This window comes from Crinia signifera, chromosome 2 (genome assembly GCF_055691185.1).
Source record: "Crinia signifera chromosome 2, ASM5569118v1, whole genome shotgun sequence".
NCBI lineage: Eukaryota > Metazoa > Chordata > Amphibia > Anura > Myobatrachidae > Crinia > Crinia signifera.
Window position 1 is genome coordinate 318,570,178 of NC_139218.1, and position 12,944 is coordinate 318,583,121.

The window sequence follows — 12,944 nt, forward strand, 5'->3', positions numbered from 1 at the left end:
TCTAATTTCTACCAACATATCTGTCTAAACTAGAAGCTGTGCCGAGACTACAGATTCCGTCATGCCATGATGTCTGGCATGCTGGGACTTGCAGTCTCACAATAGATGGAAAGCCACAGATTACCTCACTTTAGCTAAATGATCCTTAAAGGCTTTCAGCTTCAAGCGACTGTAACTTCCTTGCTTTTTGCTTGCCATTTTGCAGCTTTTACTGTGTACAGTGTTGTTCATTCTGGCTGCTTCTGATATTTTCATTCAAGTTGGCCATAACTACTACTACTGTCAATACGACAGTACTGCTGTGCGCTCACCAGTGGATTCAAATTAAAAAAAATACATAGTCGGGACTTTTTCTATAAATACTGTAGAGCACAGGAAGCAGCTAGACAGGAAGCGTACATTGCTTAGTAAAAGTTGCATGAGGGCACTTACAAACAAGCCAATACATTTAGGTTGGCTGAAGGTGAAAAGCAGTTGTTGCAGGAGCTTGAGGATGGACTTTACAGGTTCAAGAATTTCACAGAGCCTTATACACCTGTTGACTGTTCCCTGGGAAGACTTTGGGTACGTCCAGATAGAAAAAATATATATTTTTTACCTCACAGTGTCTAAGGAGTGTGTCAAAATGCCGTGGTCAGGTTTCTTGTGCATAAGCAGTTCTACACATTTATCTTTTTTTTTTATTTTTAGCTTCCCATTCAAGTTAATGGATGGAAGATGTAAAAACGCATCTGGATGCTTTAAAAAAAAAAAAAAAAATCATCATACTGTAAGGCAAACTATTTCACAATCAATGACAAAATACTCTCCGTGCAAAATAGTGGCAGTTGTATCAGACATCACTTCTAGGAATACATTCCCATCTGTCACATCACCACTCCCTCATACCATTATGTACATGTTCTATATGAGGGAATATCTAATGGAAGTTCCTGCTGGGAAACCTGGTAATACTGAAATCACTTCTCTTTCCCAATATATATTTATATCTATATTTTTCCCCCAATCAAAATAAATTTTTTTTTTTTTTACAATGGACACTAATAAAAAAAGGTAAACATTTATCAAACCACACAAGGACATGACAGAAACGGATAACTATGCAGCAGAACACACCTTCTGTAAGGCAGGAGCGGGGTCTACAATACATTACAGTCAGCTAGTGGCATGGCTCAACAACACTTTTAGTGGCCACTCATTGGCCAAGACATTTTCTAGGGTTCCTTATGCAACCAGCAAGGGTGAGCAATCGCACAGGGATAATATCTACAATAAACTTCAAGGAAATATAAAAATGAAAGCCTGGCTATTCCCATGTATTATCCCAATACATCCATGAGGGGTGCCTGAGCAATATTACAAAAACATATTTTTGGTGCGGCTGTGAATGGCTCTCCGACCGCACGCAGCCTATATTGCCCAAAATTTGGCATTGTGATATATATTGAAGGTAGATGCGTAAATCCATTTATTAATACATCACCTTTATCTGTTTCTCCAAAATGGATTCCACTATGCACTGCAAGATATTGCTTTTTGTTGTCGCCCATATTCTGCCAGTGTCCCTTATTGGGATTAAGGCCAGAAGGTCTTCTCTAGAATTAAATATTCCCTTAAAAGAAGCATGGCAGCTTAAGTCATGTTACAGGGATATAAAATTCATCACACCATTCCCAGATTCCCTTGAGAGTTGCACTTAGAGATTTCTATAAGCATGTCCCAATAACAGTCCCTTGGCAGGTGTAATCGAAATCTGTTAAAATGGAAGCGATACCACATAACTCTACTCAGGCCTAAAAATGTGTGGTAATGCCACACAGACCAAAGTCTAGGAAAGTAACTAAGCAGGGGGACAGCCTGTGTAATGTTCTGTCATGCAGCAACAGTTTACTCTGCGATTGAGTGGTGTATGTATGTATGTATGTATGTATGTATGTATGTACGTACGTATGTATGTACGTGAGTGAGGGTTTGTGTGAGTATCTACGCGTTAGCTGGCTAACGTTTAGCAACCACCTCCTGTAATCCTTCACAGCATTTCATATATGGCAATATTAGATATGCTTTAATCCGAACAGAGATTATATTAGTCAATCAGAACACCTGACCTGCACAAAAAACACTTATCTATCTAACATAATAAAAGGAGAATAGCTGTTTTTTGGATAGCATAAAGCACCGCCTATCCCTATGGTGTCCTTTCCTCACATACAAATGTATTTTCCCTTTAACTGATAAACGATTGAAGTAAATAATACACAAGAGATCAGTGATGGGTGTACACTGCTCAGAGTTCCCTACATATCAAACATACTGCAATAAAACAACTAAAAATGAGAAATCCGACAATGACCTGCGCAGCTCCTTGATGGATACACTACAGTAAGTATCTAAATAATGAACTGTGGGCACGATAACTATGTGGACATTGGCAGTCTTATTACTTCTGACCATTGTCTACACTATATCGTAAACCATAGGAAGCAGTAAGTTCCCAATTGCTGCAACCCAACGTCATGTGTTTACCAGCAAATATGCAGGCAGGGATCAGATACACGAATGCTACAAAATACTGCATATATCTAATAAGAACTCCAGAAAGTCAGAGTGGAGCAACATAAGAAATATTTACAAATGGATTCCCTACTGATCCTGCTATAGATGCAAGAGATCCTCTCCATAGCAACACACACACACACACACACATAGAAAAACAAAAAGGTAGGTACAGACACAAAAACTCTGATGAGTGGAAGACACACAAAAAACAATCATACCAGGAGGGACAGTCCGTTCTGACTTTAATAGGATGCTGGTATACTCCTGTCAAAGACCAGCAGCACCCAATGAGATGGTAAGAAAAGGCCTCAAAGGCTGGAGTGTAGTTCATGTAAACAAGCATAGGTTAGAGTGGAGGAGACGCACAAATGCACTCGACTTTCAGCATTAAATCCATTCGAAGATGATCTTTAGTGTAAAAATATGTCAAATGTTCATTCATTTCATATGATTAAAACATCTCAAGTCTTTTGATAAATAAAAGGTGATCCTTGAAAATGGTAGGATTTCATATATCCCATCAGCACACAAACCCTTAAAAACAAAATTAAAAAAAGGGGTGAAAAAAAAAAAAAAAATGATGATAAATCCATCCCTCTCCTACTCTTTAGCAGCAGAAAAAAATATTCAAGCAATGGTTAGGGGTCCATTATACCCCTTCAAGAGGTTGGCTCGGCTTTTATTGAATCATTCGATGTCGTTGCCTTCCGAGATCTCCATTCAGACCCTGAGGAAGCCGACCGCCTTATAACGCTTAGTGCCTGAACCAATGTTTCAGTAACAGAAGTCCAGTCATGAGACTTCTTCACTCACATCCTCCATACTAGAGCAATCTTCTGAGTAGATTGCCCGACCATCAATGGATTCAAGGACCTGGATACCAGGCGTCCATCATGATAGACCACTCTCATTGGAGGTTTAAATCAGGGCTTCCCTTGACTACGTATTCTGGTCACAGATAGAGGTAATCGATCCAGTCCTTAAAAAGAAAAAACAAATATTTTAACATAGACAGGGCCCCCCGCTTGTGGGGGCCCTAACAATAAAATTGTCCATAATATATGCTAGTGTTGTTTCTAAAAAGTACAATGGATAAATAAACTCCAGCACCACTACTGCTGTAGTGGCCGCAGTTCACATATGTCACATTGCACCCATACTGGTGATAGTCCTATTACCCAACCCTTTGAGTGGCAAGTGAATTTGTCAAACTAGGTGTGAAAATTGCCAAACATTTTTATTCATCATAATGACCTGTAATGTTTAATTTATATAGGAAATAAAAAATATTGCGGAAAAAAAGATACTGAATTTATATAACAAATGTAAGCGACGCTGGCATTTTTAGTGGATATTTTGCACATCTCTCACAGATGTGTCAAAGGGTTGACCGGGCCCTGAACAGAGGTAATGGAAAGAATTCATCAATTAGAAATCTAGTGTATGTTTGTAAACAGGGTTTATGTAATTCCAAAAAGGATCAGATATAAGAACACTATTTTATGGTGTAAAATGATTTCATTGCAGAGTTTAGAGGTATTCTTACCAAATGCACGTATGAGCTCAGCTTGCATGGCCCAGGTAAACGTCTTCACCAGGCAGAGTGTGGTCAGGCCGGCGAACAGCATGTTATACAGGAAGATCAGATAAAAGTTCCCCAGCCAGTTAAAGCGCCCAAAGTCACCAAGAAGATCAAATCTTGTGATACCTGAATGTAAAAATCAACAAAGTTCTAAAGACACAATAATCATAGACTTACAATATATAGATCTCATGAAGTAGTAATTTCTAGCAGGTTACCTATAGAAAGCTGAAAACGCAAAAAGTCTTACTACTTAAAGCTGTATACCCAACATATCTGCCTTTAGTTTAGGTACTTCAAAATAAAACTCTAGTAAACAGTTTCCACGTGTACCACTATTAGTTGCTTAAATCCACATGTAACTTTTTTTTTCAATTTGATGAAAAAACTCTAAAGCAGGGTACACACCTCAAGATTTCTGTCCAATCTGTTTGGTGGGACAACAAAAGCCTGGAAATGTATGGGAGCAGAAAACAATCAAAAATTTGCTCCCAAATACTGGAAACCAGACAATGGTCAGACAAATTGGTTGAATCAATTTGATTTAACAAATGTATCCACTCCATTGTTTTTGTCTATTTTTCCAACATTTGGGAGCAAATGTTTGATTCTCATATGCTCCCCATACATTTCCAGGTTTTTGTTCCCACCAGATAGATAAGGGTAAAAAAATCTTTAGGTGTGTACCCAGCCTAAGGTAGCAACTAAATAACCTTTTTCCACTTAAGTTCCGGGTCCATGATAGAGATTCAGAAAGCAGAAAGGATGCTCTATCAATTTTGGTGACTTTTATACAGTTTCCACAGTCTTGAAATGTCTGGGCTTTTGCGTCGTCCGAGTTGTGCTTAGTGGAATAGAGTCCACTTACTTGGGAATCCAACCCAGGCAACTTGCAGGGTTGGATACAGTAAAACAAAAATATTTTGTACAGTTGCACAAAAAACACCAAAGCAGGGTTGGGTACAGTTATACCCCCTTTCACACCAGCCTAAGTTCCTGGGCCAAAATCCCAGCAAAATTTGCCCGGATTTCAACCTTGCTATGGAGCCGGGTTGTTCTTGGGTTTAACCCGGAGTCCTGGTCGTTGTGAAAGGGTCAGATGACAATACAGGCAGTGGATGAAGATGAGGCAGCTCTCCGGCGCCCTCACTGCAGCCGGAGAGCGGCGTCATCTGCGTCTGCTGTCTGACCTGTCTTCTGCGCCCGCGTGGATCCCCGGCCTGCACAGAGGACCGGCAACCTGAGGCGAGTACTATCCACCACCTCTGCCACCATCCCACCTCCTGAGTCCTGCTCACCTCCTTCTCAACAGAAAATGCAGGGACTTTTCTAATGTGAAAGGGGCCAACCCGGGAATGCCCCGGCATGATTCTTGGGCCATATTTTCTAGTGTGAAAGTCCGGAGTATTAGGAGCTGGGTTAAGAGGCAGTGCAAACTGATAACCCAGGACATGCGACCTAGGACCGGTTTACAGCATGGCCATTACCTCAAATGTCTATGACAGGGGAGGGAGAGATTACAGCCTGACAGTAGGGTCCAAACCGGTTTACCCCATCCCCGCATTATACAGGAAGGCTGTAGGCTCTCCTTGCCCACTGTACCTGTATGCGATGTGAAACTTGGTGTGGACAGCACCACCAGGGACTATCTTGGGTCAGTGCTGCTGTTCCAGATCAGTCCCAGAATAGTGTGCAAAACCCCCGGTCAGACCAGGTCACAAAATTGCATTTTACTTTAAAATCAGGATTCCTAAAAATAAGTAGCACCATTAACCCTGTTTGAAGACCCGAAGAATGCCATTTTCCACCTTGGTCTTTCCACCTATTATGGCTCTCTGCCTTAAAAATAAAGAACCTAAATCTAGCATTTATTACATTATCCTTACAGCACACACCACACCGGCAGCAACAAGACTCACCCAACGTTCTGGAGAAGACTGGGAGAGCAGAGCTCAGCACGAGAAGAGACACGCAGTTTCCGATGATCTATTAGAGAGAGCAGAGATTAACAGTTGGCGGCACATAATCCCGCATCACTGTTTGCTGAACAAAATTCGAGTCAAGATGAGAAATTTGGACAAATGTCTGAATAGTACATTGGTGCAATGGAGGAGTTGTGTCAACAACGCAGTTAATTCTATTAAGGAGAACTTACAATGCTGCCGCATGATGGGGGTGCACTTAGCATGAAGGTGAATGTGATGCCGGGGCTGGAATCCTGACATCACTGGAGATGCCAATGACAGAATCCCATTCATAAGTACGTAGGGGTCTCTTAGTGTTCGGCTGCTGTGTCATATGTTTGGGTGGAGTTTAAGCAGCAGGGGGGGCAAGTGGGGTAGGGCAAGTTTACTTACCCAGCCCCTAATGGGATCCTGATAATCGGGATGCCACGGTCGGTCTTATGAGGACCGGTATCCCGCCCGCTGGTCTCGCATATGTATTCCACCTGATGCATTAACACCACTGTGTGTAGTAATTTGCACACATGTCTAGGGGGTGAGTGCATGTCTTATGTGATGGGAGGAGATGGGCAGATCAGGGCATTTCTTGGCAATTCAGGTTAGACCCCTTTCTCTGAAGCTCTATGGAGCATAGTTTTATATTTAACCCTAGAGTGAAACTGAAGGTCCTCACCCTTCCTATAAAACACCTACTACCCTATAATGTTCAATAGAAGATAGGAGACAAGCAAAGGATTAGCATATACACTACAGGAGGATGGTCTGTGCTTCCCTAAATCCCTGAAACTAAGTACAGTAAGCCTAGCAATACCATCATCTGTCCTCCAAACAGGAGTTAAAAGGTGCAGATGCATCAACCAAATTTTCACAATTTGTCAAAAGTATTAAAAGGTGACCAATGGCTATTCTATAGCATACTGCTCAATCCTCAGAATGTACCCCACAAGAATCACTGACCACTCCTACCACCTATGTCAGTCCAGCAGTTCTGCCCTAAAAGAACTAGCTGAGCCAGTTGCCTTCTGAGTTATTGGGAGGGGGGCACTGCATCCCTTTTTACAAACAAGGCGCCTAAAGAAATGAACGCCTGACTACTGGGCAGGAATACTACTCCATGGAAATGTGCCACATCCAATTAGAAAAGTGTATCCGTAGGAGAGAGTGGGCGATGCAAGGAGCAACCCATGATTGAAATTGATTGATTAGCCCTAGGTATGAATACGAATTGGAGAGCACGGCTAATTCAGACATGACTAGCTGACTATGATAGCAAGAAGAAAAATGGTGCTCCATGTGGAACATAGAACAAAAGGCTGCAAAAATCCAGAAATGGCTGCTTGACATGCGCAGCTCCTTATAAAACAACACCAACATCTGGAAGCAGCTCCAGCTGGTGCAGAAAATCAGAGAGGGAGAAACTTGCACTCTGAGAACTCATAACTGTGCCAGCTCTGCCCCAAACATGGTCTGTGGACTTAAGGGTGTTGACCAAATGTATGTTGACCCAATGATCCATACCCAATTTCAGCAGGTCACTTTGCCTTGCTGTAACTGTACCGGACATCTATTTTTTGTGCCAAATAAAGGCATATTCATCAAAGAAAGGGTTTTATATCATAGTTGCTCTAAAATGAGGACCAGTGCAGCCAATATTGACATTATTACGCCAGATTCTTACTTTTGTCATGGTTGTATCGTGTTTCTGGGGAAGAAGTTTTGTAAAGAAAGGAGAGCTGTAAAACCCGACCACAGAGGCGGCCATCAGGTAGCTGGTCCAAGGTTAAGGAATCAAAACAATGTTTATATAACAATCCTATAAACATGGCTCCCCAAGCTATATACCATATGCAAATACACAAACACTGAGAAACAGAATGCAGGCAATGAAACATACAGTGTAACCTGATAGAAGAACCCCCTCGGGTGGTACACAACTGCATTTTCAAGACATTGTCTTAATTATTTAGGACTTTTCTTTAAAAAACAAAAAAGCTACACAGCTTTACTGCCGTCTCTTGCAAAGGTTACTATTATTTAGAAATGTTATACATAAAGGATACAAAATAAGAATGACTTGTATAGCTGCTCCAAACGGACCGAAGACTGAGAAGGACACTTTCCCGAGTCGAGAGTCCTGTGAAGCAGAAAGTGGCAATTTCCATGACAGACTCTCCAGTATACTACAAACATCTAACTGACATGTGCAAAACGTGAGGCATATACCTGCATCCCTTTGGGCATGGCAGAGTCATCGATGAGAAGTTCTAAGACATGGAAGCAGACTATCAGCACAGAGATGCCCTGGAACAGGTAGGAAATAATCAGTCAACACAGGGTCTGTATGAATTAATGGGACAGCAGCAGCCGCCATAATGGGAAAATGTTACATGGAAATTTTCAGAACATTAAAAAAATAAATTAAAAAAATAATTTTGTTTTTTTTTGCAATTTTTATATTAAGTGTTGCCAGGCAATGTAGTCTGGCAGCCACATTTATTCCTCCACAGCATACAGATAACCCACTTCCACCTGTACTGTGTGACTCAGATGGCAGGTATGTACATTTACACGGCATGGTATGAAGCGGAGAGGTTGCAGCAGTGGCTAGAGTGGGTGAACTAGCACTGAAGGCCCCTTTTCACATCGCACCTAATTACCAGGTTCATGCCGGTTTGACCCGGTAATTGGCTACAGCTAACCGGTGGCAACCCAACACTACGAGTAAAAAGAAGGGTTCTCGCCAGTTTGTTGCAGTGTTGCTGAGCAGTGTGAACTGGTCGAGCAACCCGTTTCCCATTCACACTATGAAGGAGGCAGTGCTAGCTCCAAGCGCTGGCTTCTTCCCCTCCCCCACTTAATGTCAACGAACCAATATTGCTAGTTCGCTGATGCGATCTGAACAGACTGCAAATGCAGGGTCGCACCGGGACTGAATCGTTTCAAAGTCACTGTGCGACCATGCATTTCCGGTCTGAAAGCAGTATAGGTGTGTCGCTGGGGAGTATTTACAGGAACAATTTACAATTTATAAATCACTGCGTCTGGTGCTTTTATGGGGGTAAATTACACACAGACACCAATACTGCTTGCTCTCCAATTAAAAGAATGTTCAAAATTAATACATTTGAAAAACACATAAAATTATATAATTACTATATGCACAAAAAAATTAATCACTAAAAGGGTCCTCCCTGGCCCTGAAATCTCCTTTTATAATTTTATACACGCAAGAGGGCTGGGTTTACCAAGACAGGAAAAGCCAAACCCAGCCCTCTTCACCAGAGAACTCAGCGTTGTCTCAATACGACAGGGGGCAGATGACAGAATATTTTAGAATAGAGCTCAGTACCATTTCAGCAGCTGGAAAAGCCGACAGCCACTGGCAACAGAAACCTCAGCAGTGGGAGCAGCTGAAAGAGCTGACAGCTACTGTCAGAACAGAGTTCAGTACCATTTCAGCGCAGTGAGGGAAAGCTCGAAGAGTTGACAGCCGCTGTTAACAGAGATCATAGCAATTGTGTGCTGGCTCCCTCTGACTGGAGGCAAGCGGCAGTGCCACAGGCATGAGAACCACGTCTCATTAAGAAAAGAGAAGCATGCAGCTCAAGAACAACGGGTTGGCCACCCCTATCTCAGAATATCAAAATGTGCAGCCAGCATATGACCTACCGTGAGTGCAAGGAGCAGTAGCATGGCCAAAGGGTACACCAAATTGCGTTGCCACGGAGATGCTTTCCTTCTCATCTCTGTAGGAAACAGGAAGAGAGCAACTTACTTCCAGGAAACTACAAACCGTAAATATGACAGCAATAGAGGTCGCCCCCTTTCACTGAAAATTTAGCTTTTCCAACACAAAATAGCTCCGGTCCTCTTCTTTTGCATAAAAGCCCAACATTTTACAATTTTAGTCTCTAAAGATGCGACCCCAGATAGACGGATAAGTTCAGTGACTTCTTTCTCACCTAATGTAATTCTCTGGCTCTTTATAGCTAGGAGTCTTTTCTGTAGCGCCTCCATGTTCAGGTTTAACCAGCACGATGCTTTAGCTGTGAAAGGAAACCACAGAAGGTGGTGAGGAAGGTAACCAGAGAGAACACCCCAGGAGGATACTCGTACCACAGCCCAGGTGTCACTTACTGGAGATTTTACGGGATATAGCCGCTTCCTCAAATGCCGTACAGCTCAGCTGCTCCTCCAAATTCTCCAGGAGCTGGAGGAAAACACGTTTTTTTATTATCTGCGATAAACAGAAAATCAGGACATTGTGATTTGATTTTCTAAGTAATTCCTACCCGAGGTTTGACCAGCAGCTTTCCAGTGACCGAGAACATCCGGGACAGGCCCAAGGGAGTGCACACTGCAAAAGGGTCAAAGAAAACAGAAATCAGCTTCAGTACTGTGCCATAAACCAAACAATCAAGGAAGGCAGTGAGGAGGTTCACAAAAAGGAATGACTACACAGCTTCTCATCTATTCAATCAACCTATATTACCCAGATCCATTTCCAATAGGTTCACTACCCTCTTTGGGCTGAGCATACTTGAATCATTAACAAAGATAGACAGAAAGACATAAAGCCCTGGCTGTTTGTTCTCTTTATTTATTTGACATTACAAATAAGGGCTAAGCCAGTGGTCCAGAAGGATCGGTTACTTATACTCTACATGGGTGCATACACTTATGGGTGTCATCAAGAGACCACATGGGGAATGCACTGAAACCCTGGCAGAATACAGAGATTCTGATTAGGGATGGCCATTGACCATCAATGTTTAGAAAACATTGATTGTTTATGGCCGATGTTGAATAGTTTGGACATTGATGGGAGAGAACCAGATGGTTTCCCACCATCGACGTCAAGCTTAGTTTTGCTTTTTTCCTGGGACACGGAGCATAGCTCCACCCAGGACACCCGTGAAGACCCACCCCCGTATTCTGATTGGCCCACAAGCTATTCAGTCAAAGACCATGGTTGACCATCGATGTGTAAAAAAATTTGCATAGTTACGCACCATCAATGGCCAGGTGCACTTTTGCCATCGATGGCAAAGGTAACAATGGCCATCCCTAATTCTGATTTGGCGAGTTCAGCAGTGTTGAGTGATGCAAGTTCAGCACAGTGTTGAGTGATCCTATTGGCTGAAGAGTGTCCTGCAGGACCCTACCAGACTCATGGTGTTTGTCTCTGTGTGGTGGCACTGAGAACAATATCACTCAGTGTGCATGCCCCATATTCTTTACTCAGGAGTTACGACAATATTGTTAGAAATATTGTCCACTAATGATATTATATAGCGTGTACCCAAGCTAGCTACAACTGCTGCAAAGACTTCTGAGTTGCTTTTTCAAATCAAGAATGTTCATTGAAATTTTTACATATAAAAAAATAGTACAGAAAGAGTCAAATGCCAGTCAGTACGCTGGTGCTGCTAAGCGTAGGTTACTACCAATCAATAGTTACACGGGAAATCATTTATGTGCTTTTAGCGCCCTTGTCTGGCAGCATTCTGTAACTACACATTAGCCAGAAACTTACATAACAGGAGAAGAACCCCAAAGAGAGAGATGCCGGAGTACAGGTATGGTAGGTAGTATTCCCACAGGTCTGAAAGAGAAACACACTTATAATAGGATACTTCAGTGGCCTCTCCCACAGTAAAGTCTATGCTGCCTTCACACAGGGAGATGTTTTTTTTTTTTTTGCGAACGAATGAATAATTAGATGTGCAAAAATCTGACAAAACCACATTCAAGCTCCCCCACTTCCCACAAACCTAAGCTAATGTCTTTTCAATATCTGGAACCCTCCCCCCCCCATATTCATCCCAATATTATTCACTTATACCATAATTTCATTAGAATACACAATTTCTGCACTACAAAATATTTTTCAATGCAATAACTACTGTTAACTGACATTATAACTAATATTTAAAATAGTATTATAAAAAACCATATCAGGGGCTTGCAAATATTTTCTAGAATTGTAATGAATGCTTTCTGCTAACACCAGCAGCCAAGAACTCCTATAGAAGCGCGTTCAGTGAAGGCAGAAGCCCCACAACACTACTGGTGGTATTACGGCTTCCTGACAGCAGGTGGAGCTGTGCACATATTACATGTTTCCAATAGATCTTAATTTGCTTGTGGACGGGATAAATACACTATAGAGTGTTAAATCCAACTTTCAACATAGTGATTCTATCCCCACATCTTCAAAATGGTTCCTACATCCTACAGCATCTGTAGTTATTATCAAACCATTGTGCAATCCCATGTTTGTATTATACAAAATGCTCATTATAGAGTCCCAATATTCCCTACCAGACTAAAAACAGCCAACACATTCCACTCTATAATAACATACCGTAAAGAGATTCTCTTCCAGCAGAGTCATCATCGACAATGGCAGATGCCACCCACACGATGCCAAAGACCAAGAGGGTGAGAAGAAGGAGAACTACGGAGGTCTCGTATACCCTGGACATGACTCCCTGCAAATAGGACACCAGAATATAATGAGCTGGCAAATATCTGCAACCACTGAGCATTTGGACTTGTAACCCTGGTGTAAGAATGAGAAGGTATTGGATACAGATAAAGTTAATGGTATCGTGTTCCACAAATATCACTTATTGTAGAGATTAATGGGGCAGTCTCACTCAAATATGATAGAGGTAACATTCCCGGGAGGGCGCAGCGCAGCCAGTGAAATTTTTATATGTGCCTTTACATGCCATAGAGGTGTACAGGAAATCTAGAGACATGGAGGGTACTGTAATGGGCAGGTGTGTGCAGCCAAATGTACATCGCCCTAAAGTAGCTCATTTATAGAAATG

At 42.0% G+C, this 12,944-nt stretch overlaps 1 protein-coding gene across 1 annotated transcript in view; it reads right to left on the reverse strand.

The window, feature by feature from the left end:
• Positions 1 to 2,784: 2,784 nt before the first annotated feature.
• LMBR1L (limb development membrane protein 1 like) overlaps positions 2,785 to 12,944 on the reverse strand; it is a 39,804-nt gene continuing 29,644 nt past the window's right edge. The window contains exons 6-17 of the mRNA XM_083169094.1: positions 12,473 to 12,599; positions 11,642 to 11,710; positions 10,398 to 10,462; positions 10,243 to 10,315; positions 10,068 to 10,151; positions 9,775 to 9,851; positions 8,329 to 8,406; positions 8,166 to 8,239; positions 7,784 to 7,874; positions 6,061 to 6,127; positions 4,106 to 4,267; positions 2,785 to 3,538 (exon numbers count right to left, since the gene is read on the reverse strand). Of these exons, the coding sequence (XP_083025220.1) occupies positions 3,483 to 3,538; positions 4,106 to 4,267; positions 6,061 to 6,127; positions 7,784 to 7,874; positions 8,166 to 8,239; positions 8,329 to 8,406; positions 9,775 to 9,851; positions 10,068 to 10,151; positions 10,243 to 10,315; positions 10,398 to 10,462; positions 11,642 to 11,710; positions 12,473 to 12,599 (1,023 nt within the window). The 3' untranslated portion in view covers positions 2,785 to 3,482. The remainder of the gene's footprint in view (positions 3,539 to 4,105; positions 4,268 to 6,060; positions 6,128 to 7,783; positions 7,875 to 8,165; positions 8,240 to 8,328; positions 8,407 to 9,774; positions 9,852 to 10,067; positions 10,152 to 10,242; positions 10,316 to 10,397; positions 10,463 to 11,641; positions 11,711 to 12,472; positions 12,600 to 12,944) is intronic.